This window comes from Hemicordylus capensis, chromosome 1 (assembly GCF_027244095.1).
Source record: "Hemicordylus capensis ecotype Gifberg chromosome 1, rHemCap1.1.pri, whole genome shotgun sequence".
NCBI lineage: Eukaryota > Metazoa > Chordata > Lepidosauria > Squamata > Cordylidae > Hemicordylus > Hemicordylus capensis.
In genome coordinates this window covers 243330902-243351526 of record NC_069657.1, presented here as the reverse complement: position 1 = coordinate 243351526, position 20625 = coordinate 243330902, and the positions used below count along the sequence as shown (strand labels likewise).

General features: G+C 44.6%; 1 protein-coding gene across 6 annotated transcripts in view; it reads right to left on the bottom strand.

Annotated features, from left to right (window-relative positions):
- LOC128339637 (protein FAM228B-like) overlaps positions 1–19483 on the bottom strand; it is a 47104-nt gene extending 27621 nt beyond the window's left edge. For 2 of the 6 annotated variants that reach the window (XM_053283892.1, XM_053283891.1), the window contains exons 1-4: positions 19070–19242; positions 7632–7742; positions 4990–5076; positions 1843–1947 (exon numbers count right to left, since the gene is read on the bottom strand). In XM_053283892.1, coding sequence (XP_053139867.1) covers positions 1843–1947; positions 4990–5076; positions 7632–7742; positions 19070–19156 — 390 coding nt within the window. In that variant the 5' untranslated portion in view covers positions 19157–19242. Of the gene's footprint in view, positions 1–1842; positions 1948–4989; positions 5077–7631; positions 7743–19069; positions 19250–19281 lie in introns of those variants that run through there. The other 4 variants (XM_053283893.1, XM_053283895.1, XM_053283894.1 and 1 more) reach the window with 4 other exon arrangements.
- Between the last annotated feature and the right edge of the window lie 1142 nt (positions 19484–20625).

The following is a 20625-nucleotide window of genomic DNA, read 5'->3' as shown; positions in this document are numbered from 1 at the left end:
CCTTGGGGATGGAACATCCCAAGGGAAACTGTGAAATCATCTCTCCCTGTCCCCATATCAGGCAAGCATACACATACATCCCCCTTGTCCCCCCAAGTGGCACTGGTCCCACAGGCATCCCATGCCACTGGTCCCACAGGCAGTGGACCTGAGGGCTGTCACATGAGCGGCCAGGTGTCCCTGCTGGCGTGTCAGTGGAGTGTGGGGCTGCTGTCCATGGCATCCTGTGCTGTAGTTTGAAGGGGCAGTAGTGTGGATTTGGGGGCAGCTGTGGGTAGGGCATGTCAGATGTGGATGATGTGGTATGTTGCCATGCAGAGTGGAATCAAAAGCTTTCTGTCTGCATGGCCATGGAGTGCGGAAGGTGTGGCTAGAGTGTCAGCAGGTGTGGTCTGCTCTGAATGCAGGGTCTATGGTAGACACAGATAAGGGTACAGCATGTGCAGATAGCCAGGACTGGTGAGAGGTATGGGTTCTGCTGACCAGTGGACCTGGCCAGGGGATCCAGGGGGATGACTAACTCAAATCTGAGCCTAGATTAAATATTCTTATTAACTCTGTGGAACTTAGCTGGGATTGCCATTATGCAAGGGTTCAGACAATCACACTAATGTCAGTCATCCACAGTTAACGGGGATTAGTGTGTTCATTAGAACACATTCATCATCTAATATAATACAACTTTTGCATGACTTGAATTTTTGAAAATGTTCTTTTAGAAATGAACTTTTTTTCTAACTGCATGTTTTGTGTCTGGTTGCTCCTTTAAAAAAGCACCACTCTGGCACTATAATGTCAAAAGATAACTAAAAGCACGCCATTTACTGCGAATAAAGAAAACTAGCTGGGCCAGGCACAGAGCAATGGCCCGCCACTGCCATTGTCTCCCGTCCCCGTCGCTATCCCCCAGGCAGCTGCTCTCGCAAGAGCTGCCACACATGGGATTAGCGACGGGTACATTTAGGAGAATTAAATCTCTAGATACTGGGTGTACCTTTACTCCTACAAATATTTGAAAATGGGTCAAAACTCTTTTGGGGCATGGTGAGTAATTATACATTAACTTCAGTGCAGAAAGCAATAAGCTTAGCCAGGGCCAGTGTTAGCAGCGGGCGAGCCAAGCTGTCATCCAGGGTGCCTATCTGAAGGGGGTGCCAAGCTGAGCCTGCAAAAGCTACACAACTTGGCAACACCTCCAGACTAACCACTAACTGGGGAATGTGCTGAAGGCATGCCTCAGCCTAGGCACTTCTGATTCTAGGACCAGCCCTGAGCTGTTTTTCTTAAGAACAAAAACAATATAAATAAACCACAATCATTTGTGCAGAGCTTTCAGTTATACAAAGCACAAGTGGTGCTTTGAGACAAGGGTCACATTTTCCTTTACTCTTTCTCCAAAGACCACCTAATCAGTTCATGGCAGAGGTGACACTCGAACCCAGTTCAGTCTCTTTGCCACTTCTGAAAGACTTAATTTCTGGGCAGGGGTACTGAGGAAATTTTTCACAGCTTCTGAAATGCAAAGATTCTAAATAAGGAACTGTGCCAGATACACTTAGATTCACAGGACTCTAGTGCTGGAAGGGACCTTCAAATCCAACCCCCTGCTCAGTGCAGGAAACCAGTACAGCAGTCCTGACACATGGTAATCCAAGCAGGCTGTGTTTGAATCTGTTTAGATCAGTCGCCCTCACTAGAGCGGCGGCGGCGGGGGGGACGACCCTTGATAAAATTAAAGATGAAATGATGCTAAATGTTTTGTAATTATAGTTTGTATCCTGTACTGACAAAGCAGTTGATATATTCCCATCCTTAGCACTTACATGTATATATAACACTCACTTGTTTTAGACCTGGCATCCTCTCCTCCATCTGGGCTCTTGGACAGCGAAGTCTTATTAGCCACTGTAAGTCTGAACTCTCCTGCCTTGGCACTCCTGGGTAGGTCTAGTTATGAGAATGTTAAAATATGGTGGGAAAGAAAAACTCCATAGCAGCTGCCTAGTTGCCTCACAAAACTAGTCTATTATGAATAAGAAACCTTTAGAGGGCTTGCTCACAGGGCTCTCAATCTGCAGCTTGCCAGATTATAGACACTGGCTTCCTAGTAACTCCCTGACTTGAATATGGTCCTTGTATGCTATAAGGCAACTGAACAGAATGAGCTACTGGCACGGAGTGTTTGTACAACTGAACAGAACCGTTCAATTATTATGTCATCACAAGTACTGGAGTATCAGTTCTCAATTCCAAGTTATTGCATTCTTTTCATCTTGTTTGTTTTGCTTTTCTTTCTAACCCATGGTAAAGTTATTATTTCTCTATCCCAGAGAAGAAAGCATATTTTCTATGCAGGAAACTATTTGAACATCATTCTGCAAGATCATGCTAATCAAGCAGAAAAAAAGGGTTACTAGATAGAAATGTTCAAAAGTCACAATTGCATTAAGTACTACCTTAATTAGGACCGCTCAAAATGAAACAAAATCCTAACCAAGCTTTCAAGTCCTTCAGAACTCTTCATCAGATTGCATGTTAAATAAGGCAAACAAGGCAGGAGGGTTGTGGTATTTGGGCATAATGTAATAGTCCAAAGTCTGCAGTTGTTTACAGTCTTACAGTGGAGTAAAGGACGGAGGCTTCAGGCATAATTATTTGGAGAGATTAAGCTTTATGTGACATAGAATCATGGGTTCATAGAGCTGGAGGTCAACTAGTTCACTCCCCTGCTCAGTGCAGAATATCCCAAACTAAAGCATCCCCAACAGATGGCTGTCCAGAGAGGGAGAGTTCACCATCCCTTCTAGGCAATTGTTCAAGAAGTTTAACATTCAACCAAAAGCCACCGACTGTAACCTAAGCCCATTAGATTTAGTCCTGCCCTCTGCAGCAGCAAAGGACAAGCATCTGCCCTCTTCTACAGTCCTTCGGGTATTTGAAAAATGCTGTCATGTCTGCCCTCGGTCTTCTCTTTTCCAGTTTAAACATATCCAATTCCTTCAAGCTTGCTTCATAGGGCTTATTTTCCAGACCCATGATCATCTTTGTTGCCCTCCCCTGGATTTGCCTACTTTATACCATTATTAAAGGGAAGCATCTAGAACAGTACTCCAGATGAAGTGTGGGGGGTACTAGTATGGAGAAAAGTGAAACTCCATTACTTCTTGTGATTTTTGAAACTACGGTTCTATTATCACAGTGCTGACTCATGTTCAGCTTGTGACTGACTGCAAGTCTGAGATTCTTTTCATATGTACTACTGCCAAGCCATGTACTGTGCATTTTATTTTATTTTATTTTATTTTATTGGCCCAAGTGCAGAACTTTGCATTTTTCTATTCATTTTACATTCTATCATTTTGATAGGTCATTTTGAAGCTTCTTACTGACTTCTCAGGAGCTGACTCTCCTTCCCAACCTTGTGTCTGAAGACAAATTTTTGTCAGTGACTTCATCTACATCAATGATCAAAATTAAGTAATAAATTAACAATTAATTAACAATTAACAGTTATTGGTTTTGTTGTTTACCACCTAGAGTCTTTGGAGGAGGTGGTATATAAGAAAATTTGAATGAATGAATGAAGCTGAAGAGTACCTTGCCCAGGACAGAGCCCTTCAGCGCCCCACTTGAAACCCTTTTTCAGGTTGATGAGGAGCCACTGATGAACCCTCCTTTAGAATCCACCTGACGGCATTATCATCTAGCTCACATTTTACAAGTTTGAGAACCAAACACTGGTTCAGAACCTCAACTGGTCCAGATGCTGCACTGGGAGCTGCTGTCTCCCTGCTGAGCCTTTAAATTTAATTTTAAAGGATTGTAAAGAGGAGAATTCACTCAATGTTGCTAAATTCTGTTATATTTGTGGTGTTATTCGGAATGAAGTTGTTAATTCTAAATGATTTTATTTTTGTAATTCTGGCCATTGGCTGTACTAATAAAGACTGACTAACTGAGCCTGTGCAATGTGTATAAAATTCGAAAGTCAAATCTTTGCACAGCTCTCCTGTGCACCTCTGAAGTGGGCTCAGAGGGGAAACAAGCAGAGCCTCCTTGGTGGGAGGGAGATTACGGTCAAAAGTTTTTTTCTTCCTCCCTTTCCCACTAGCTGGTGTCCAAGAATATGTTTATATGCTACTTCCTGAGCAGATGCATTTCTGCTGTATCTCCTGTTCTCCATTTTGTCTCTTTAGCAAAGTTTAAACAAGCACAGTGAGCAGGGAGAGCAAGACACTAAATAGCAGTTTTTCCCTAAAGGGAATGTAAATCAATATTTTATTTTAACTCAAGATCTGATACAGTTTTGTGAGAGGAGAACATATCTGAACATTGTTAGCAGCACTGAGAAAATATATATACATAGCAAGCTACAATTTGTAACTGGCCTTGCTCACCAAGCCAAAATTATGGTAATCTCCCCCCCCCCCCCCGCATGCCAGCTTGCCCCAAGGAGACACACACCCCTCCAAGCAAGCCAAGGAAGGCAGGTGTGCCGCATGCTGTTGGGCAGCCAGTCAGACATGGCACCCTGAATATAGTGGTGAAGTGGTAGCTGAGGATCTCTTGCCACCCTTCCTTGCTTCATAATAGGGAAAGGAGGCCTGGGTGCCTCTTTCGCTGCCATTAGGCTGAGGTTCTGCAGACCCTGCAACCAAGTGGCAGCTGAGGACCTCACCTCCCTTCAGAACAGAGGGTGATTGCTAGGACAGTCCTCACCCACGTCGCCAGCTCCAAGTCTGATAGCCAGATAGCGCCAGCTTGCTCACCACAGTGGCATAACAAGTGAATTTGTGGAAGCCTCTAAATATGCATTTTTCATCATATGAAATGCAGGAAGAACTAATAGAAGAGGATTCTTATGCACTGACATAAATATTACAATTATCCTTATTTTCTTACTCTTATTCACTCAAAAATTCATCTGCCTGGTATATGCAAAGCATCAATGTTACAGGATCTCTTTAAGAAATCATTTATTTGTTGTACCTGGTAAGATGCAAGAGGCATCCCTCCTGCTGTCTCTGTGAAATCATCTTCTTTATCCAAACTGTGTGAGAATCCAGTCCTTCGGGGCTATGATGAAATATGCAGTATTGATGTGCTGAATTTGAAGTAAATCTTGCATGCATTTGAAGTCAGAAAAATATTTAAGACTACAATTATATATTGGCTTAGTTGGAAGTACAGTGGTCCCTCGACTTACGAACTACTCGACATAAGTATTTTTCGAGTTACAAACGGCAGTTTTAGATCCGGTTTTAGATGCGGTTTTTTCGACTTACAAATTTTTAGATGGGGTTTCCTCGACTTACGAATTTTACATGCGGTTTCCTTGACTTGCCTGCCTGTTTACTGCCTGTTTATTCTTGAAAAGAAATGTTCCTGTGCAGTTTGCAAGCCTTACTGCGGGTCTGGGTCTTTTTTCTAGGCTCCGGAAAGCATTAATCCGTTCCCAATGCATTCCTATGGGAAACCGCTTTTCGACTTACGAACTTTTCGACTTACAAATGTGCATTTGGAACGGATTAATTTCGTAAGTAGAGGGACCACTGTATGTCTCACTGAACTCAGTGTGCACAAGAAAGGGCTGTAAGACTGTCATAGCTTTAAGTTCAAATGGATTTTCCTCAAAGCAAGAGTGCTTATAAAGCAAGAGTATACAGTAAATGTAGTTTAAGACTTTATCCTGTCTTTGTCCAAGAGAAGACTTCTTGGGCTTGGAAGAATTTAAATGTCTTTCATCGTCCTAAAACAACTAAACACTGGGGGAAACAAGGACCATGTTGGGGAAGGGAAACGTTGATCAGAAAAACAGTACGGAAATTTAAAAGACAGTGAGGCTATTCACACATGCATGCAAAACCGAGCTAAGGAAGCCCATCCTGGTTTTGCATGAGCGTGTGTACCGCTGGGATCTGGCCCAATCACAGTAGCACCACAGCAGCAAACCCGCCTATGGAGCCTCCCTCTAAAACGAGGTTAAGAGAGCAAGTGCTCATTTTTTCAACTGTCTGTCAGCCATGGTCGCTTGTGCTTTCAGGGAGAGGAGGGAGAAATTCCCATAATGCTCTGGGTACTCACTCCAGGGGGCAGGGCGACATGGGGCGACACATCCCTGCACCCCAACCCTTGGAGCTACTGGCAGCAGCCGGTGCTCATCTGGGCGTGCAATCTGCCCGCCCAGGGAAAGGAAACTGCTCATCTGTGGGGAGGTAAGCTCTTCAGGGCTTCCTTCCCGCTAATCCTATTGCCCTTTCTCACTGGTTGTGAGAAAGGGCTCCATTTATCATAATATTTGCTTCTCAGCAAATTTAGTGGAACCACCATTTAAAATTGTTCCATTAAAGATAACCATGGATTAATAACTGATTTTAGAGCCAGAATTCCACACATCAGCACACTGCACTGAAAACAGCAGAGGCACCTGGTGTCCTCATCCTGTTTTCTGTTACCTGTTATTCCCAAACAGCACTTTACTACCTGGCTTCATCACATGTAATTATCTGCACCATCCTTTGGACAAATATCTTACGATATCTTTCATCCTAGCTACATATTCTATTCTTTATTATCTGATTTTTAAAAAAGATTAAGCTGAATTTTCACCTATGCATCTGTTCATTTCCTTCTATAAGTAGTAGATATTTCCCTGTTTTTAACCTGAGCTCATGCATGTTTATCTCCAACTTCTTGCAGCTCTATTTGTAACGGCTGGATAAAGGTTTGCACTTGATCCAAAGAAGTGTCTGGCTTTGCTGCATTTGGGTGCATGTCCCCCTTTGTGGCTGCTTTATTCTCCCATCCTCCCCTTCTCACCATCCGTCATCTTGTTTTCCTCTGGGGCTCTAACTGTGAGAAGAGGGGCCTTGCTGTTGCTGTGGGCGCAGGTACCTTTTATGGGAGGGGCGGTGGCTGCTGCTTCCCACTATTTCCACCATCATGCTTGCCCACTGCAGAGTGAATCACTATGTATCCACCTTAATTATAGCTGTAAACACTTGCCTGGGGACAGTGTTCCCTCTAACAGGGATTCTCAGATTTTGACTACAACTCCCATAACCCCCAAGCAAAAGCCATTACAGCTGGGGATTCTGGGAGTTGTAGTCAACAACATCTGGGAATCCATGTTAGAGGGAATACTACCTGGGAAGGAGAGCTAAGGACTCAAACACAAGCAGTCACCATTCTCAATGACATCATTTCCCCCAACAAGCGCCATTTTAACAGCACATTTTTAAAAACTTGCATTATAATGCTTTTCTGCTGATATTCTTTTAAAAATACAATATTTGCACAATAACCCAATCTGTAACTGAGCTAATAAAAAAGTTAAATTAAAGAAAAAGAATGAGGAAATAGTGGGGTTAGGGAAAGGAGAATTTAAGGATGGATAGGTCAGAGGGAAACCTTTTCAGGAATTGACAAATTCCAGCATCAGAAGAAGCAGCCACTTTAAACAGGGCAAACTTCTCTGACTAAGCAGAATGCATATGTAGAAAAAATGCTATTCTGTGGAAGTGTGAAAAGTCAGGTGGAATTCCAAATGTCACTGCAAAGCAAAAAAGCAACCAGTAGGTAGAACCCAAGCTTGAGGTACACTAAAGTAAGTTTCAAGTCGGCTTGTTCACCTTTTTTAATTCAACAGGTCTCCGATATCGATGTCTGGCTCCTGGACAGCAAACCTTTATGAGCCAGTCTTCTCCTGAACTGTCACTACTTAAGGATGTTGATGAATCAGTCTAGAAAACAACAATAAAACACTGAAATAAGCAAATCAAATGAAAAATAATGCATAGAAGGAACGTTTGTTTTTTCAGATTAGTGAACCAGAACTGCTGTGGTAGAAATGTGCAAAAGGTTTAGAAGTCTTCAAAAAATACTTTTGATACAATTAATGATACTTCTCAGACACCAGTTGGTTATCATAATTTAAGAACCCTCATACGTAAGCCACGAGGCATGACTTGCCACCTTTTGTTCAAATTCCCCTATTCTAGAACATTATTATTCAGAGGAGACTCCTCAATTGGGATAGTGGGGGCATTGCCCCCACTCCTTGCCAGCCCCTCATTATCTCACCAAACATACAATATCTTCCTCTCTGTCTTTCCCTCTGTGTGTCTGTCCTTCTTGCTTGAATGTTGCTTTTGCATTTTCCCAGCTTGCCAGTAGATGGCACTGGTTCTTGGTCTATTCCTTGTAAAGCCATTTCCATCCTCTTAGGGTATTCAGTGGGATCTGTTGCCCCAAATGAAGTAATACAGGCATAGCGCCCATTGCACAAGCAGGGACAAACGTCCCTGGGGCCAGAGAGTCAGGTGCCCCCCAAGCAGACTGCCCCTGCCCTGCCCCACTGCCATCCTTGAGCCACCGCCACCCCCCCTGCCCTTGCCTCACTGCCACTTATCTTTGCCCATGTGTAGCGGTGGCGGCCGGCGCTGTGGCTGGGCTAGGCCTCTCCTCTCTGAGCGGCCAACGTGTCTCTCTCTCTCTCTTTCTCGCTGGTCAGATTATGGAAGTCGCATGCTCGTGACGTCACAGGCATGCAATGTCCATATTCAAACTGTGCAAGCACGCAGTTTGGCTGGTTGGCTGGAGAGAGAGAGAGAGAGAGAGAGAGAGAGAGAGAGAGAGAGGTAGGCACGTTGGACGGCAGGAGAAGAGAGGCCCGGGCTAGCCACACAGGAGCAAAGATAAGAAGCGGTGGCAGGGCAAGAGCAGGTGCAGTAGCAGGGAGTCGTTAGTTGCCCCACCCCTTGCATCTGACATCAGACGCAGGGGGTGTGGCTTGGGGCACACGTGCTTTGCATGCATGATAGGGGGACCCCTACAATAATTTTGTCCCTGGGCCTCCAAGGGTCTTGCTACACCCCTGGAAGTAATTACCATATTTAGTCACGACCCAAATTGCATATTTAGTGCCTCATCACCAATCAGGATTTGCCTTTCTCCCCCCACCCCCTCACTAAGAGTGGCCAGGGGCTAGCCCAGCCTCTAACCAATCAAAAATCAGAATAGCTCACAGCCACTGACCAATAGCCAGCTAACAAGGCCAGACCAGTCATTTGATTTCCCAGGGTCGGTGAGACAGTGGTGCTGGGAGGAGGGGTTTAGATTCATTAGGCATTGGGATACATTTTGGGACAAGACACGCCTGTACAAAAGAGATGGGCTCCATTTGAACCAAGATGGAATCAGACTGCTGGCGCTTAAAATAAAAAACGTTGCAGAGCAGCTTTTAAAATGACACCTGGGAGACAGCTGAAAGGAGCTGGGCAGTATTCGGTTGGGCAAATACCATCCCTTAAGGTGTGAGGGTGTTAATGCTTCAGGTAAACCAGAAGGGGGTAGAGTAGAACCAGGTAAAGAGCAGAAAGAAGGATGTGCTAGCTGATCAAAGAAATCAAATAGCCATAAGAAAGACAGCACACACCAAGTAAAAGATTCAGCATACAGGTGCTCATATGCCAATGCCAGAAGCCTCCGAGCCAAGATGGGCAAGCTGGACTGCTTGGTCCCTAATTAAAACGTAGACATAGTGGGCATAACAGAAACATAGTGGAACAGTGAGAACCAGTGGGACATGGTTATTGCTGGATATAAACTCTATAGAAAGGACAGGGAGGGGCAAACTGGGGGTGGAGTAGCACTATATGTTAAAGAAGGGATAGAATCTAACAAGCTAGAAAATCTAAGAAGACTGGAATCCTCCACAGAAAGTCTGTGGGTGACAATACAAGGCCTGAAAGGAAATGTGTTACTAGGAACGTGTATATCAGCCTCCTGAGCAAAGTGCTCAGTGATTGGGAGTTGCAGAAGGAAATCAGAGAGCATCAAAGAGACCTCAATTACCCACACATAGACTGCGTAAATTCACATTCAAGTAATGACAAAGAGGCCAAATTTCTAGATGTGCGGAACAACTAACTGTGTATATGCATGTGGATGACCACATCCTGTGTCAAATCATATTTGATTCAGAAGCTACAACTTCCATGTAACCTTCCTGTGCTACATATCTTCCCCGCAACATTTGACAGATGAAAATAGGGACACTCCTGGAGAGCTCAGTATCTCGGGGTGGGGCTGATGGGTCCGTGGGTGGAGCTGGCATAATTTAGCTGGGGCTCATTTGGGTGATTTTATTATGACGCATGTGCCACAGAATAATAATCACCCTAATGAGCTCTAGTTGGACCGTGCTAGTCCACCCACTGACCCATCAGCCCCACCTTGGGACACTCAGCTCTCCAGGAGTGTCCCTATTTTCATCTGACAAATGTTGGAAGGGGGGGGCGGTATGTAGAAAAATAATACTCTCCCACATATAGCATTAGGGCTGGCTGACAGGTTAAATCAGAGGGCTTGAGACCCAACATTAGAGAGACGTATGCTAGGGCATGTAAGTGAAGAGGGCCCATAGATCAACAGTAAGAACTTGATTTGTGCCAGGACCAAACCTTGGAACTGCTTTCAGTACCAAGGCTCAATCCTAGAGCCTGTGAAGTGATAGTAATGGAAGAACCCTTTAATTTCCATCACAACTGAGTAATCACAGTTGGCCCCAAAACACTGGGCATGGGGGTGGGGGAGACTTGACTTCCAGCCAATATTCAACAAAGGGCACTCCAGCAACGTGTGAAATATCAAGGAGAGGGTGATTTCTGGGTTTGAGCCACAGCACATCTTAAACACTACATTGTACTGCACCCAATCTGCCACAGGAAAATGCCAGAAAGAGATAGGACTTCACAGGGTCCCAGGAGGTCATCAGGAAGCGAGGCAACTCAAGGAAAAGAAGAAAGATTCTTGGCCATCCTAATTTTAAAACAAAACAAAAATCATGATGCAGGAAGAGGGGTGTGGATCCCAAAAATAATATTTAGGGTGGACTCCCCCCCACCCCCCTCATGTCACTACTGCAGCCCTGGAAGATGCAGGGCAGATGGAAAGCATGATTCTAGCTCTGCATTCATGAAATAGGTACACATAGGGACAATACTTTATTTTTTAATCAAAAGACTCAAAATCCCTTTGGTTTTGATAATACAAACCTAACAATTACAGGCTTTAAATCTCTCCCCACCATTAGCACTAGTTCAAATATTGCAGGGGAATATGCAGTATTACTTTCAACACGATAAACACATTTTTATTACTGTTTTAAAACTTCCAGTGGAGGAGGACCCACTCACAAGTCAGATTGTTCCAAAACCTCTATTCACATGTTATGTTCAACCAGGGGTGGCCTTTCCATGAGGGAGAGTTAGGTGGTCGCCTCAGGGGCAGGTTGAGGAGGGGCTCAGGAGGCAGCTAGCACCAGCCAGCTCACCCCCATCACCACAGGCACCAACCCACAGGCCTCTCTGCTGCTGCCCGCTGTCACAGCCCTTCCTCATCCCATGCGGGCATGCTGTTCATTTGCCCCTCTTCGCTCAATGGGGCCTGCCTCTTTTTTCTTCTCTTCCCCTTCCACATGGGAACTAGGAATACCCCCCACTGCCACTGCCTGCCTTGGTTGCATGGCCTAAGTAAGAATGCTAAGCAGATGAGAGGTGGTGTCATACTATCCTTCGCCTCAGGCAGCAAACTGTAGATCTGTACACACATGCAATTATTCACACTGGCCAACATCTAGAGCAAGGAACCACAAAGCTTTAGGTAGACATTTATTCTTATTGGCATTCTCAATACATGCGAATCTCCCTTTCCCTCTAAAGCCCACTATGCATCACCAAAATATTCCTTGAGGGTTGCACGATCTTCAGGGGCATATTTTGGTGATGCACAGCAGTGTTCCCTGTAAGAGGGATTCCCAGATGTTGCTGACTACAACTCCCAGCATCCCCAGTTGCAATGGCCTTTGTCTGGGGATTATGGTATGCAACAACATCTGGGAATCCCTCTTACAGGGAACACTAATGCACAGCAAAGCAGTAGTTTGGAACTTGCATTGCTGAATGTGTGCAGTGCTAGTCCAAAAGTTAATTAAAGAATTTTTAGAAATAGAAAACGTTCCATGGAAAATTTTCAGCCCGCATCTCTGGGTGTGGATATGTCCGCCCAGGGCACTCTTTCACGGAAGGTTTTCTAAGAGAGTCTGGAAGGCCATCTGTTAGGGATGCCCTAGCATAGGGCTGCTCAAGTTCAGCCCTCCATCTGTTGTGGGACTACAACTCCCATCATCCTCAGTCATTATGGCCAATAATCAAGGATGATGAGAGTTGTAGTCCAACAACAGAAGGAGGGTCCAAGTTATCCAGCCCTGCCTTATTAGATTCCTGCACTGAGCAGGGGCTTGGGCTAGAAGACCTCCAAGATCCTTATTCATCTCATGTATATTAGCAACTACTGGAACTGGGGGCAGTGTAACTGAGCATAACTTGCACACGAATGAAGTGCTGGAATGGGCATGACTCTACAATACTACCTCATGACGGTGTGGGTATGAGGTGGCCCAAAGTTTATTTTGTGCAGCACATCCCAAGTCCATACTCATGTATAGGTACATGGGTTAAGATTGGCATGGCACACTTCAGAAAAGTGCCATAAGCAAAAACAATGTGTAGGGCCATCTATTATGCTAAAGGACAAGTCTCTTGTTATTGTGGGTATGTCACTCGGGGTGACCTGAATTTTTTTTCAAGGATGCATACTTCTAGTTCCTTATTTTATATTGGCAACTACAGGCATGGAGGAAGCACACATTGACTAATATACACACTGAATAATATACAGGTTGGTATATTTATTATTTATTATTATTTCTTGTTTACACAGTCAGACCGGTGTTATTGACTGGTTTGTTTTATCCAGACATCGAGTCCTTCCCAAGGACCTGGGATGCCAGAATTTTATTTTCAATGTTGTTATAGATATTGTCGCAGAATATAGGCTGTTGCCAGTAAAGCTGCTTTTTGTAATTGGCTGATGGTGATTTCTGTGGCCCCTATGGTGTTGAGGTGCTCTTCAAGGTCTTTTGGAACTGCACCCAGGGCGCCAATTACCACTGGGATTATTTTGGTCTTTTTCTGCCACAGCCTTTCAATTTCTGGTGTCAGCAAAACAACTGGTGTCAGCAAAAACATTCAGATATTTATTTTAAAAAGCAATGAGCATGTGGAGTACACAGTTAACAATCAATGGTGAGACACTTGGACAGGTTAGCACTAGAAAAGGCATTTTCCAAGGGGACTCACTATCCCCTCTGTTGTTTGTAATCGCCATGACCCCACTTTCACAAATACTAAACAAAACAGGCCTGGGATACCAAACATCTAAAACATCAAGTCAAATCAACCATCTGCTGTACATGGACGATCTGAAGTTGTATGGAAAGTCCCAGTCAGAAATCGAATCACTGCTAAACACTGTCCATATATTCAGTAGCGATATAGCAATGGAGTTTGGACTAGACAAGTGTGCTGCATTAATAATGAACAGAGGGAAAATAACAAAAACAGAAGGAATAGAACTGCCCAATGGAAGCAAGATCAAGAACCTGGAAGAGAAAGAACATTACAAATACCTGGGCATTCTCCAGGCTGATAACATCGCACACACTGAAGTTAAAAGAAAAATGGGAAGTGAATACATCAGGAGAGTTAGAAAAATCCTCAAGTCCAAACTCAATGGCGGGAACACCATACAACCCATAAACACCTGGGCTATACCTGTTATCAGATACACTGCAGGAATAATAGACTGGACCCAGGCAGAGCTAGAGACGCTAGATCATTAGAGCAGGAAAATCATGACCAACAATCATGCTCTGCACCCCCGCAGTGATGTCGATAGGCTATACCTCCCTCGCAGCTCAGGTGGAAGAGGAATGCTGCAAGTCCATCAAACAGTAGAGGAGGAGAAAAGAGGCCTTGAAGAATATATCAAGGACAGTGAAGAAGATGCACTTCAAATGGTCAATAACGAGAAACTATTCAACACCAATGAAACAAAGCAAGCCTACAAGAAAGAACAAGTCAAGAACCGAGCAGAAAAATTGAAAAATAAGCCACTGCATGGTCAATATTTGCACAATATAAGTGGAAAATCAGACATCACCAAGACCTGGCAATGGCTTAAGAATGGCAACTTGAAGAAAGAAACAGAGGGTTTAATACTGGCTGCACAAGAACAGACACTAAGAACAAATGCAATAAGAGCAAAAGTAGAAAAATCAACCACAAACAGCAAGTGCCGCCTTTGTAAAGGAGCAGATGAAACCGTGGACCACCTAATCAGCTGTTGTAAAAAGATCACACAGACTGACTACAAACAAAGGCATGACAAGGTATCAGGGATGAAACACTGGAACATCTGCAAAAAAGACAAGCTACCTGTAGCCAAGAATTGGTGGGACCATAAAATTGAAAAAGTTGAAGAAAATGAAGATGTAAAAATATTATGGGACTTCCAACTACAAACAGACAAACATCTGCCACACAATACACCAGATATAACTGTAGTTGAGAAGAAAGAAAAACAAGTCACAATAATCGACAAAGCAATACCAGGGGATAGCAGAATAGAAGAAAAATAAATAGAAAAAATCACCAAATACAAAGATCTAAAAATTGAAATTATTATTATTATTATTATTAATTATTATTATTATTAATTCACATTTTATACCACCTGATATGTACATCTCTAGGCTGTGTACAAATATGGGCATCTTGAGCAATCTTGAAGGCAATAATCTCCCAGTTATATCAATGAATGATTGGGGTGCCCCAAAGCTTATTTGGGGGTATATTTATTTTTGTATAATCATATTTCCTTTAAAATGGGGGCCATTTTCCAAGAAGGCAGCATATCCTGGGGGTATAAATTTGGCATCGTAGATTTTCAAATTCAGCAAACCTTTTTCATTAAAAACCAGCTAGTTGCCACAAATAACCTCCCAATAATATCATCACTTCCCATAACAATTCTGGAGAAATGAGGCCATGTTCCAAGATCCTGGTACACCTGGAGTATAAAATATAGTAATACTTTTTAAAAAGAAATTAAGAAACACTTGGTTGTCACTTATACCCCCAAAATCCCTTCACCAAGTTTTCCACAGGCTTTTTTTAGATTTCTGATCAGTCTGTACAGAATGTAGAAATTATAACGATAAGCTGACATCCAAGATCAACTTCCGATTCTAAAATGCTATGGTTTAAAAAAAAATTACTAACCATCCCATTATCTGGAAGAGGATCTTCTGGTTTCACACTCAACACCAGACTAGAACTCCTGCCTATACAACTACCTTTTGCTGCACACACCTGTCCAGTCTCAGCAATGATAAAAATCTGGATTTCTAAATTACTTTCTATGGGCAGCCATCCTGTCTTCCCTGCAGCCAGATATGGTGGCTGATAGGCAGGCAGTCTCTCGCCTCCTACAAATGTCAGCCAGTGGTAGTGTGTGCACCAGCTACCACTCTCCTCCTCCTCCAGTCTCTTGCCTCTGGCTTTTCAAAAGCTCAGGAAAGAAGCAGAAGAGAAAGTGTGGAGGACACACTTCCTTCACACTTTCCCTTCTGCTCCCCTCCCCTGTGGCTTCTCAGGACCCAGAGGCAGAGAGAAGAAAGTGAAGGCGATGATGACAGAAGCTCACACACTACCACCAGGTGAGGTAATGCGGAGGGGTAGGTGTGGAGTGGGGAAAGATCAGATAAAGGGGAGGGAATCGGGTTAGGGGAAATCCGTTTATGCACACTGTAAGAGTAAGGAGAAGACCAGAGAGAGAACTGGGTGGAGACAGGGAGGACAGGGTGTGGGGAGAACCACCATGCAGTGCACTTTGCATGTCATGGAAACAGAGGAAGGATGAAAAGGGGATCAGGTGGTGGGAGGAAATCTCTGTACTGCAGGAGTGAGGGGGGGATCAAGTATTTGATGTTTTAAAGTTTTATTTATGGTAATTTTAATCTTTTATATATATTTTTAGGTTTTACTTCCTGTTTGTTCAAATTGTAAACCACCCTCAGATTTTATATAGGGTGAAATATAAATGTGACAAATAAACAAACAAACAGTGAGCATCAGAGATCAGAAAGAAATGAGGGAAAGCGGCATGCAACACACTACAAGGGAAGTGGGAAATGGTGCATGGTGGCACAGGGGACTGGCAGCAAACCATGCCTCCTCAGGAGTCAGGGTGCTTTGTGCTGAGCCTGGGAAGAAGGGTCTAAAAGAACTGAAAATCAAGCAGTCTGAGTCTAGCAGTTAAGGGGAGCCACAGAATGCTGAAGAGGTATTGGATTGGAGGGGGGAATAGAACGGAGGGAAGAAGTGGCTTGCTTGAGACTCTAACAGCTTAACTTGCAGGTAATGATTAGAACTGAAGGAATGTGTGTCATGAATTTAAAAGCTTTCCTCCATACACAAGACTTCTCCCCGCGCAGCCTCAAGCTAACAAACAATAAAGTGTTCATATTTAGGACTAGCAGCCAGCTTCAAACCTGAGCCCTTTAGCACTATATAAGCAGAGCAGTGAAAGAGGAGGGGATGAGAAAAACAGTGTCCCCTCCTCTGCAAGTCTCAAGCAGCACTACAAGGCTTGGTCTCAAGTAATTTCTCCAAATCTGTCTCAGGCTTGTTCCTCTGTATAAAAAGAACAAAACTAGGTGTTAAAATATGTGGCTTTTTCAGCCAAGTGTCATAAAGCAGAATAAAGATCCATTCAACGATTATCCGGCTGGGTACAGTGTACCAGGTACAGGGGTAAAGAGAATGCACAAGCTAGTCATGCCTCTGGCACAGACCCCTCCATAGCCATGGGCTCCTCTGCACTCCCCCTGGGGCACAGCTATGGAGTGCGCCAGCAGCATGGGGTTTGGCTAGCCAATATGCTCTAATTCCCCCTGTACCCCAACAGCACACATGAAAGGGGAGCCTGAGGTATTAAAATCGTGGGTCAGATTATCAGGGTTGGTTCAAATTTGAATGGGACTGACTTCTCAATAAATATTACTCAGGAACTTGTCAGTGGGGTTGGGCATGGCAGGATTGTTATGGTGCTATATGAAGTGCTGAATGGAGCCATAGTTTTAATTCTATTTCCAACTGGGTGAAGCAGAACTACGTCTCAAGAAGTATTAAAGGGCCCTAGTGTGGAAAGGTCCCACATCTCATTTGCATTCTGCATGCTGCAGGGGCAGTGCTGGCTGCTGTTGCAGTTCTAATATCACTTAAAGAAAGATAAACATGGATGGAGGAAGGCGTGTGTGTGTTTGTGTGTGTGTGATTTCTATGTCAATCTTTACACAAAAAAGCATTCAAGAACACAAAGCTGACATGAACAATGGTAACATTAAGGGAAAAAATGGGAGAACATTTAAGTCACACCTAGACACTCTACTGCTGATCTTAAAGTCACCAATGTTCAACAAACAAATGTCAAAGAAGACTCCAGTGTGAGACTGCTGAATTAGAGTGGATAAACTGGTTCTATTAATTTAGATTTGAGTCAGACAACACTTTGCTGTCACATTACATTACTTTGCAAGACTAGAACGATTTTATCATAGTTACTGCTTTTGTAAATTGTCACTACTTTGCCTTCTTATACACCTAAGCTTCACAGACTTGCATTTCATGGCCATTCAATGAAAACTGTGTTTTATTTTTCTCTTTATGTGTACCGTAAAGAGTGTCTAGGTGTGACTTAAAATGTATGTGTACACAGATAAATTGCCATAAACACACACACCAACTGAGTATAACAATTTGTGCATCTGATGCAGTGGACTGTTGGTTGTGCCATCGAGTTGGTATCAACTCCTGCTGGCGACCACAGAGCCATGTGGTTTTCTTGGTAGAATACAGAAGTGGTTTACCATTGCCTTCTCCTGTGCAGTATGAGATGATGCCTTTCAGCATCTTCCTATATCGCTGCTGCCTGATATAGGTGTTTCCCATATTCTGGGAAACACATCAGCCGGGATTCAAACCAACAGCCGCCTGCTCTCTAGACAGGTAGCTGCCGCAGTGGACTGTACTAGTCCACAAAAAATTATGCTACAATACACGTTTTTGTTTTTAAGGCTCCACCAGACTCCTTGTATTTATCATGTCCTGCTTTCCCTGCTGAGCTCTGGAAGAGCTTTCAGAGAATTCAGGCAGTGAACGAACCTGGTGAGCCCACATGGGTAACACAGGTGAGGAGGTAGACCGAGGCGAGGGACTTCTGTGTACTTCGGCATAGTGCAGATGAATGCTCCCCGAGGTTCAAGAACTTTCCTCTGCAGGAGGAGCACATAGGGTGTGATTGGCACTTTAGGGAGAGGTTACCCTAAAGCAGGGATTCTCAGTGTTGGCTCCCCAGATGTTATTGGACTTCAACTCCCATAATCCCCAACTAAAGGCCACTGGGGCTGGGGATTATGGGAGTTGAAGTCCAATAACATCTGGGGACCCAACATTAAGAATCCCTGCCTTAAAGCTTTCTCCCTAATATGCAGCACATTCGGGAGAAGGCTTTAAGGTAACCTCACCCTAACCTGCCAATCACACCCAGGGTGGGAAACTTTTTATTTTTATTTTTTAATGTGGGCGAGCGTTCAGAAGCCCACCACCCCCCAGCCGAGGCCAGAACACGACCGTCTCCCTCCGTCTCTTTCTTCTGCGCTGAAGCTTCCTCAGGAGCCCATCCCGCCGAGTTCAACGAAACTTCAAAGTCACAGTCCATCCAGGGCGAAGCAGCAGCGGGAAGGGTGCCTAAGCAGCCCGCTCCTCCTGTATTCTCCCAGAGAAAACCACAGGGCTCTGTGGGCGCCGGGAGTCGACACCGACTTGACGACGGCACCCTTTCCCTTTAAGCCCACTGAAAGGGGTTAGACGACACGCGTCTATCTCGATATAATAGGACCAGACTGCAGGGGTGCCAGACGGTCGAGCCAGCCAATTCTTCTCTCTGCACGGACGGCGTTGAGTGGCATGAGAAGGGGGGGGGGCCTTCGGAGGAGAGAAGGAGCCCAGCTCTTATGTCTCCCCCGAAAGGCCGAGCAGACTCTGCATTGCGTGGTGGGTTCCCCCCTCCACCCGTGGTCCGTAATCCCCTCAGGCTCACTCACCCGTTTGGGGGGATCCAGGGGAGGAGGAGGCTCTCTGGGGGTGGATGTAAACGGCCCCCGCTGGCCGGTGCCCCCCGCGGCCTCCATGGCCCTCCCACCAGCCCGGGGGGCAGATGGAACTGCCCCGTCTCCCGGCTACCCGCAGCCATTCACTGCAGGCGGGGGAGCAACAACTCCTAGTGTTCCTTCGCCAGGATAAAGAGTCCCCCCACCTGCTCCTTTTTGAAACTTCCTAAGAAACTGCTCCATAGTCGCCACAAAGGGATAGCAGGAACCGGGGCGCTGAGGCAAGGAATCCAGCGCTTGTTTTTGTTATATAATGAATATATTTCTGAATATCAATGAAGGAGGTGAAGAGAAAAAGACGCCGCGAGCCGCTTTGTTGTATCCGTCCGCATTAGGCTGATATAAACTTCGTCCCCCTCCTCCGCGCGTGCCCATGACAATCTAGCGACGCCGCGGCTGCCCTGCAGCAGTGAATGATGAGACGTTAAAAATCACCAATCAGAAAACCGACATGGCTCCAGCAGAGCCAATCGGAGTTTCAAGCGGAAGGAATTCTGTGTTTGATTTCTTGGAAAGGAAAGGAAAGGTTGTGCTTTCCAGTCAGTGGCAACCCCTGGCGCCCACAGAGCCATGTGTTTTTCTTGGCAGAATACAGGAGGGGTTGACCATTGCCATCTCCCGTGTGGTGTGAGATGATGCCTTTCAGCATCTTCCTATATCGCTGCTGCCCGATACAGGAGCTTCCCATAGTCTGAGAAACATACCAGCGGGGAGCGGGGTTGAATTTGTTACAAGAGGTGTGGAAAGCAGGGATCTGCCAGTTTTCTAAGATCATGAGTACGAGGAGGAGATGGGAGGCCTCCTCCCACATCTCCACCCTTTTCTCCCACTCCATTTTATGTATTCTATATTTTTAGCTGGATATTGTGCCTCTGAGCATGTGCAGCGAGATGAGCTTCATATACATAAATTTCACTATGCTTTTTGTTACCACTATTCAGCCTTATTTAAAATTTCTTTACTTCATAAGCTAAGCTTCAGTGAGTGGGGGGGGCATCTTAAAAACTTGTCTCTGGGCCCACACCAACCTTGCTACGCCCCTGACACTGACATCATGATCACACCTAGTCTGTCAAATAGCATGGGGCATTGTGCAGATCAGGCAAGCTGCTTGTGCATTGGTGTACTTGCTACTAAATGAATGTGTCTATGTGTCTAAACAATTATCTTCTACCATATATACCCATGGTATAGCCTATGTGTAGATCTTTTCCATGTAGGAAAATACATTAACAAATAAAGTGACCCTGGTGGACATTGTTAATATACAATGAGAAGAGAATTTCCAGCACAATATTAGCATGTTGTTACACTGGATAACTATCCTGGGTGATATTATATCCACAAGAGTGCATTATCTTCAGCTTATTGGATTGTGTGTGGAGAGTTGGATGAGCATGGTTTGCTGTTGGATGAGCATGTTTATTGCATTTGTCATAATAAAGCTGAAGCAGCAACTAACTGTGTTTCTGGCAGGAATGTGTTTCTTC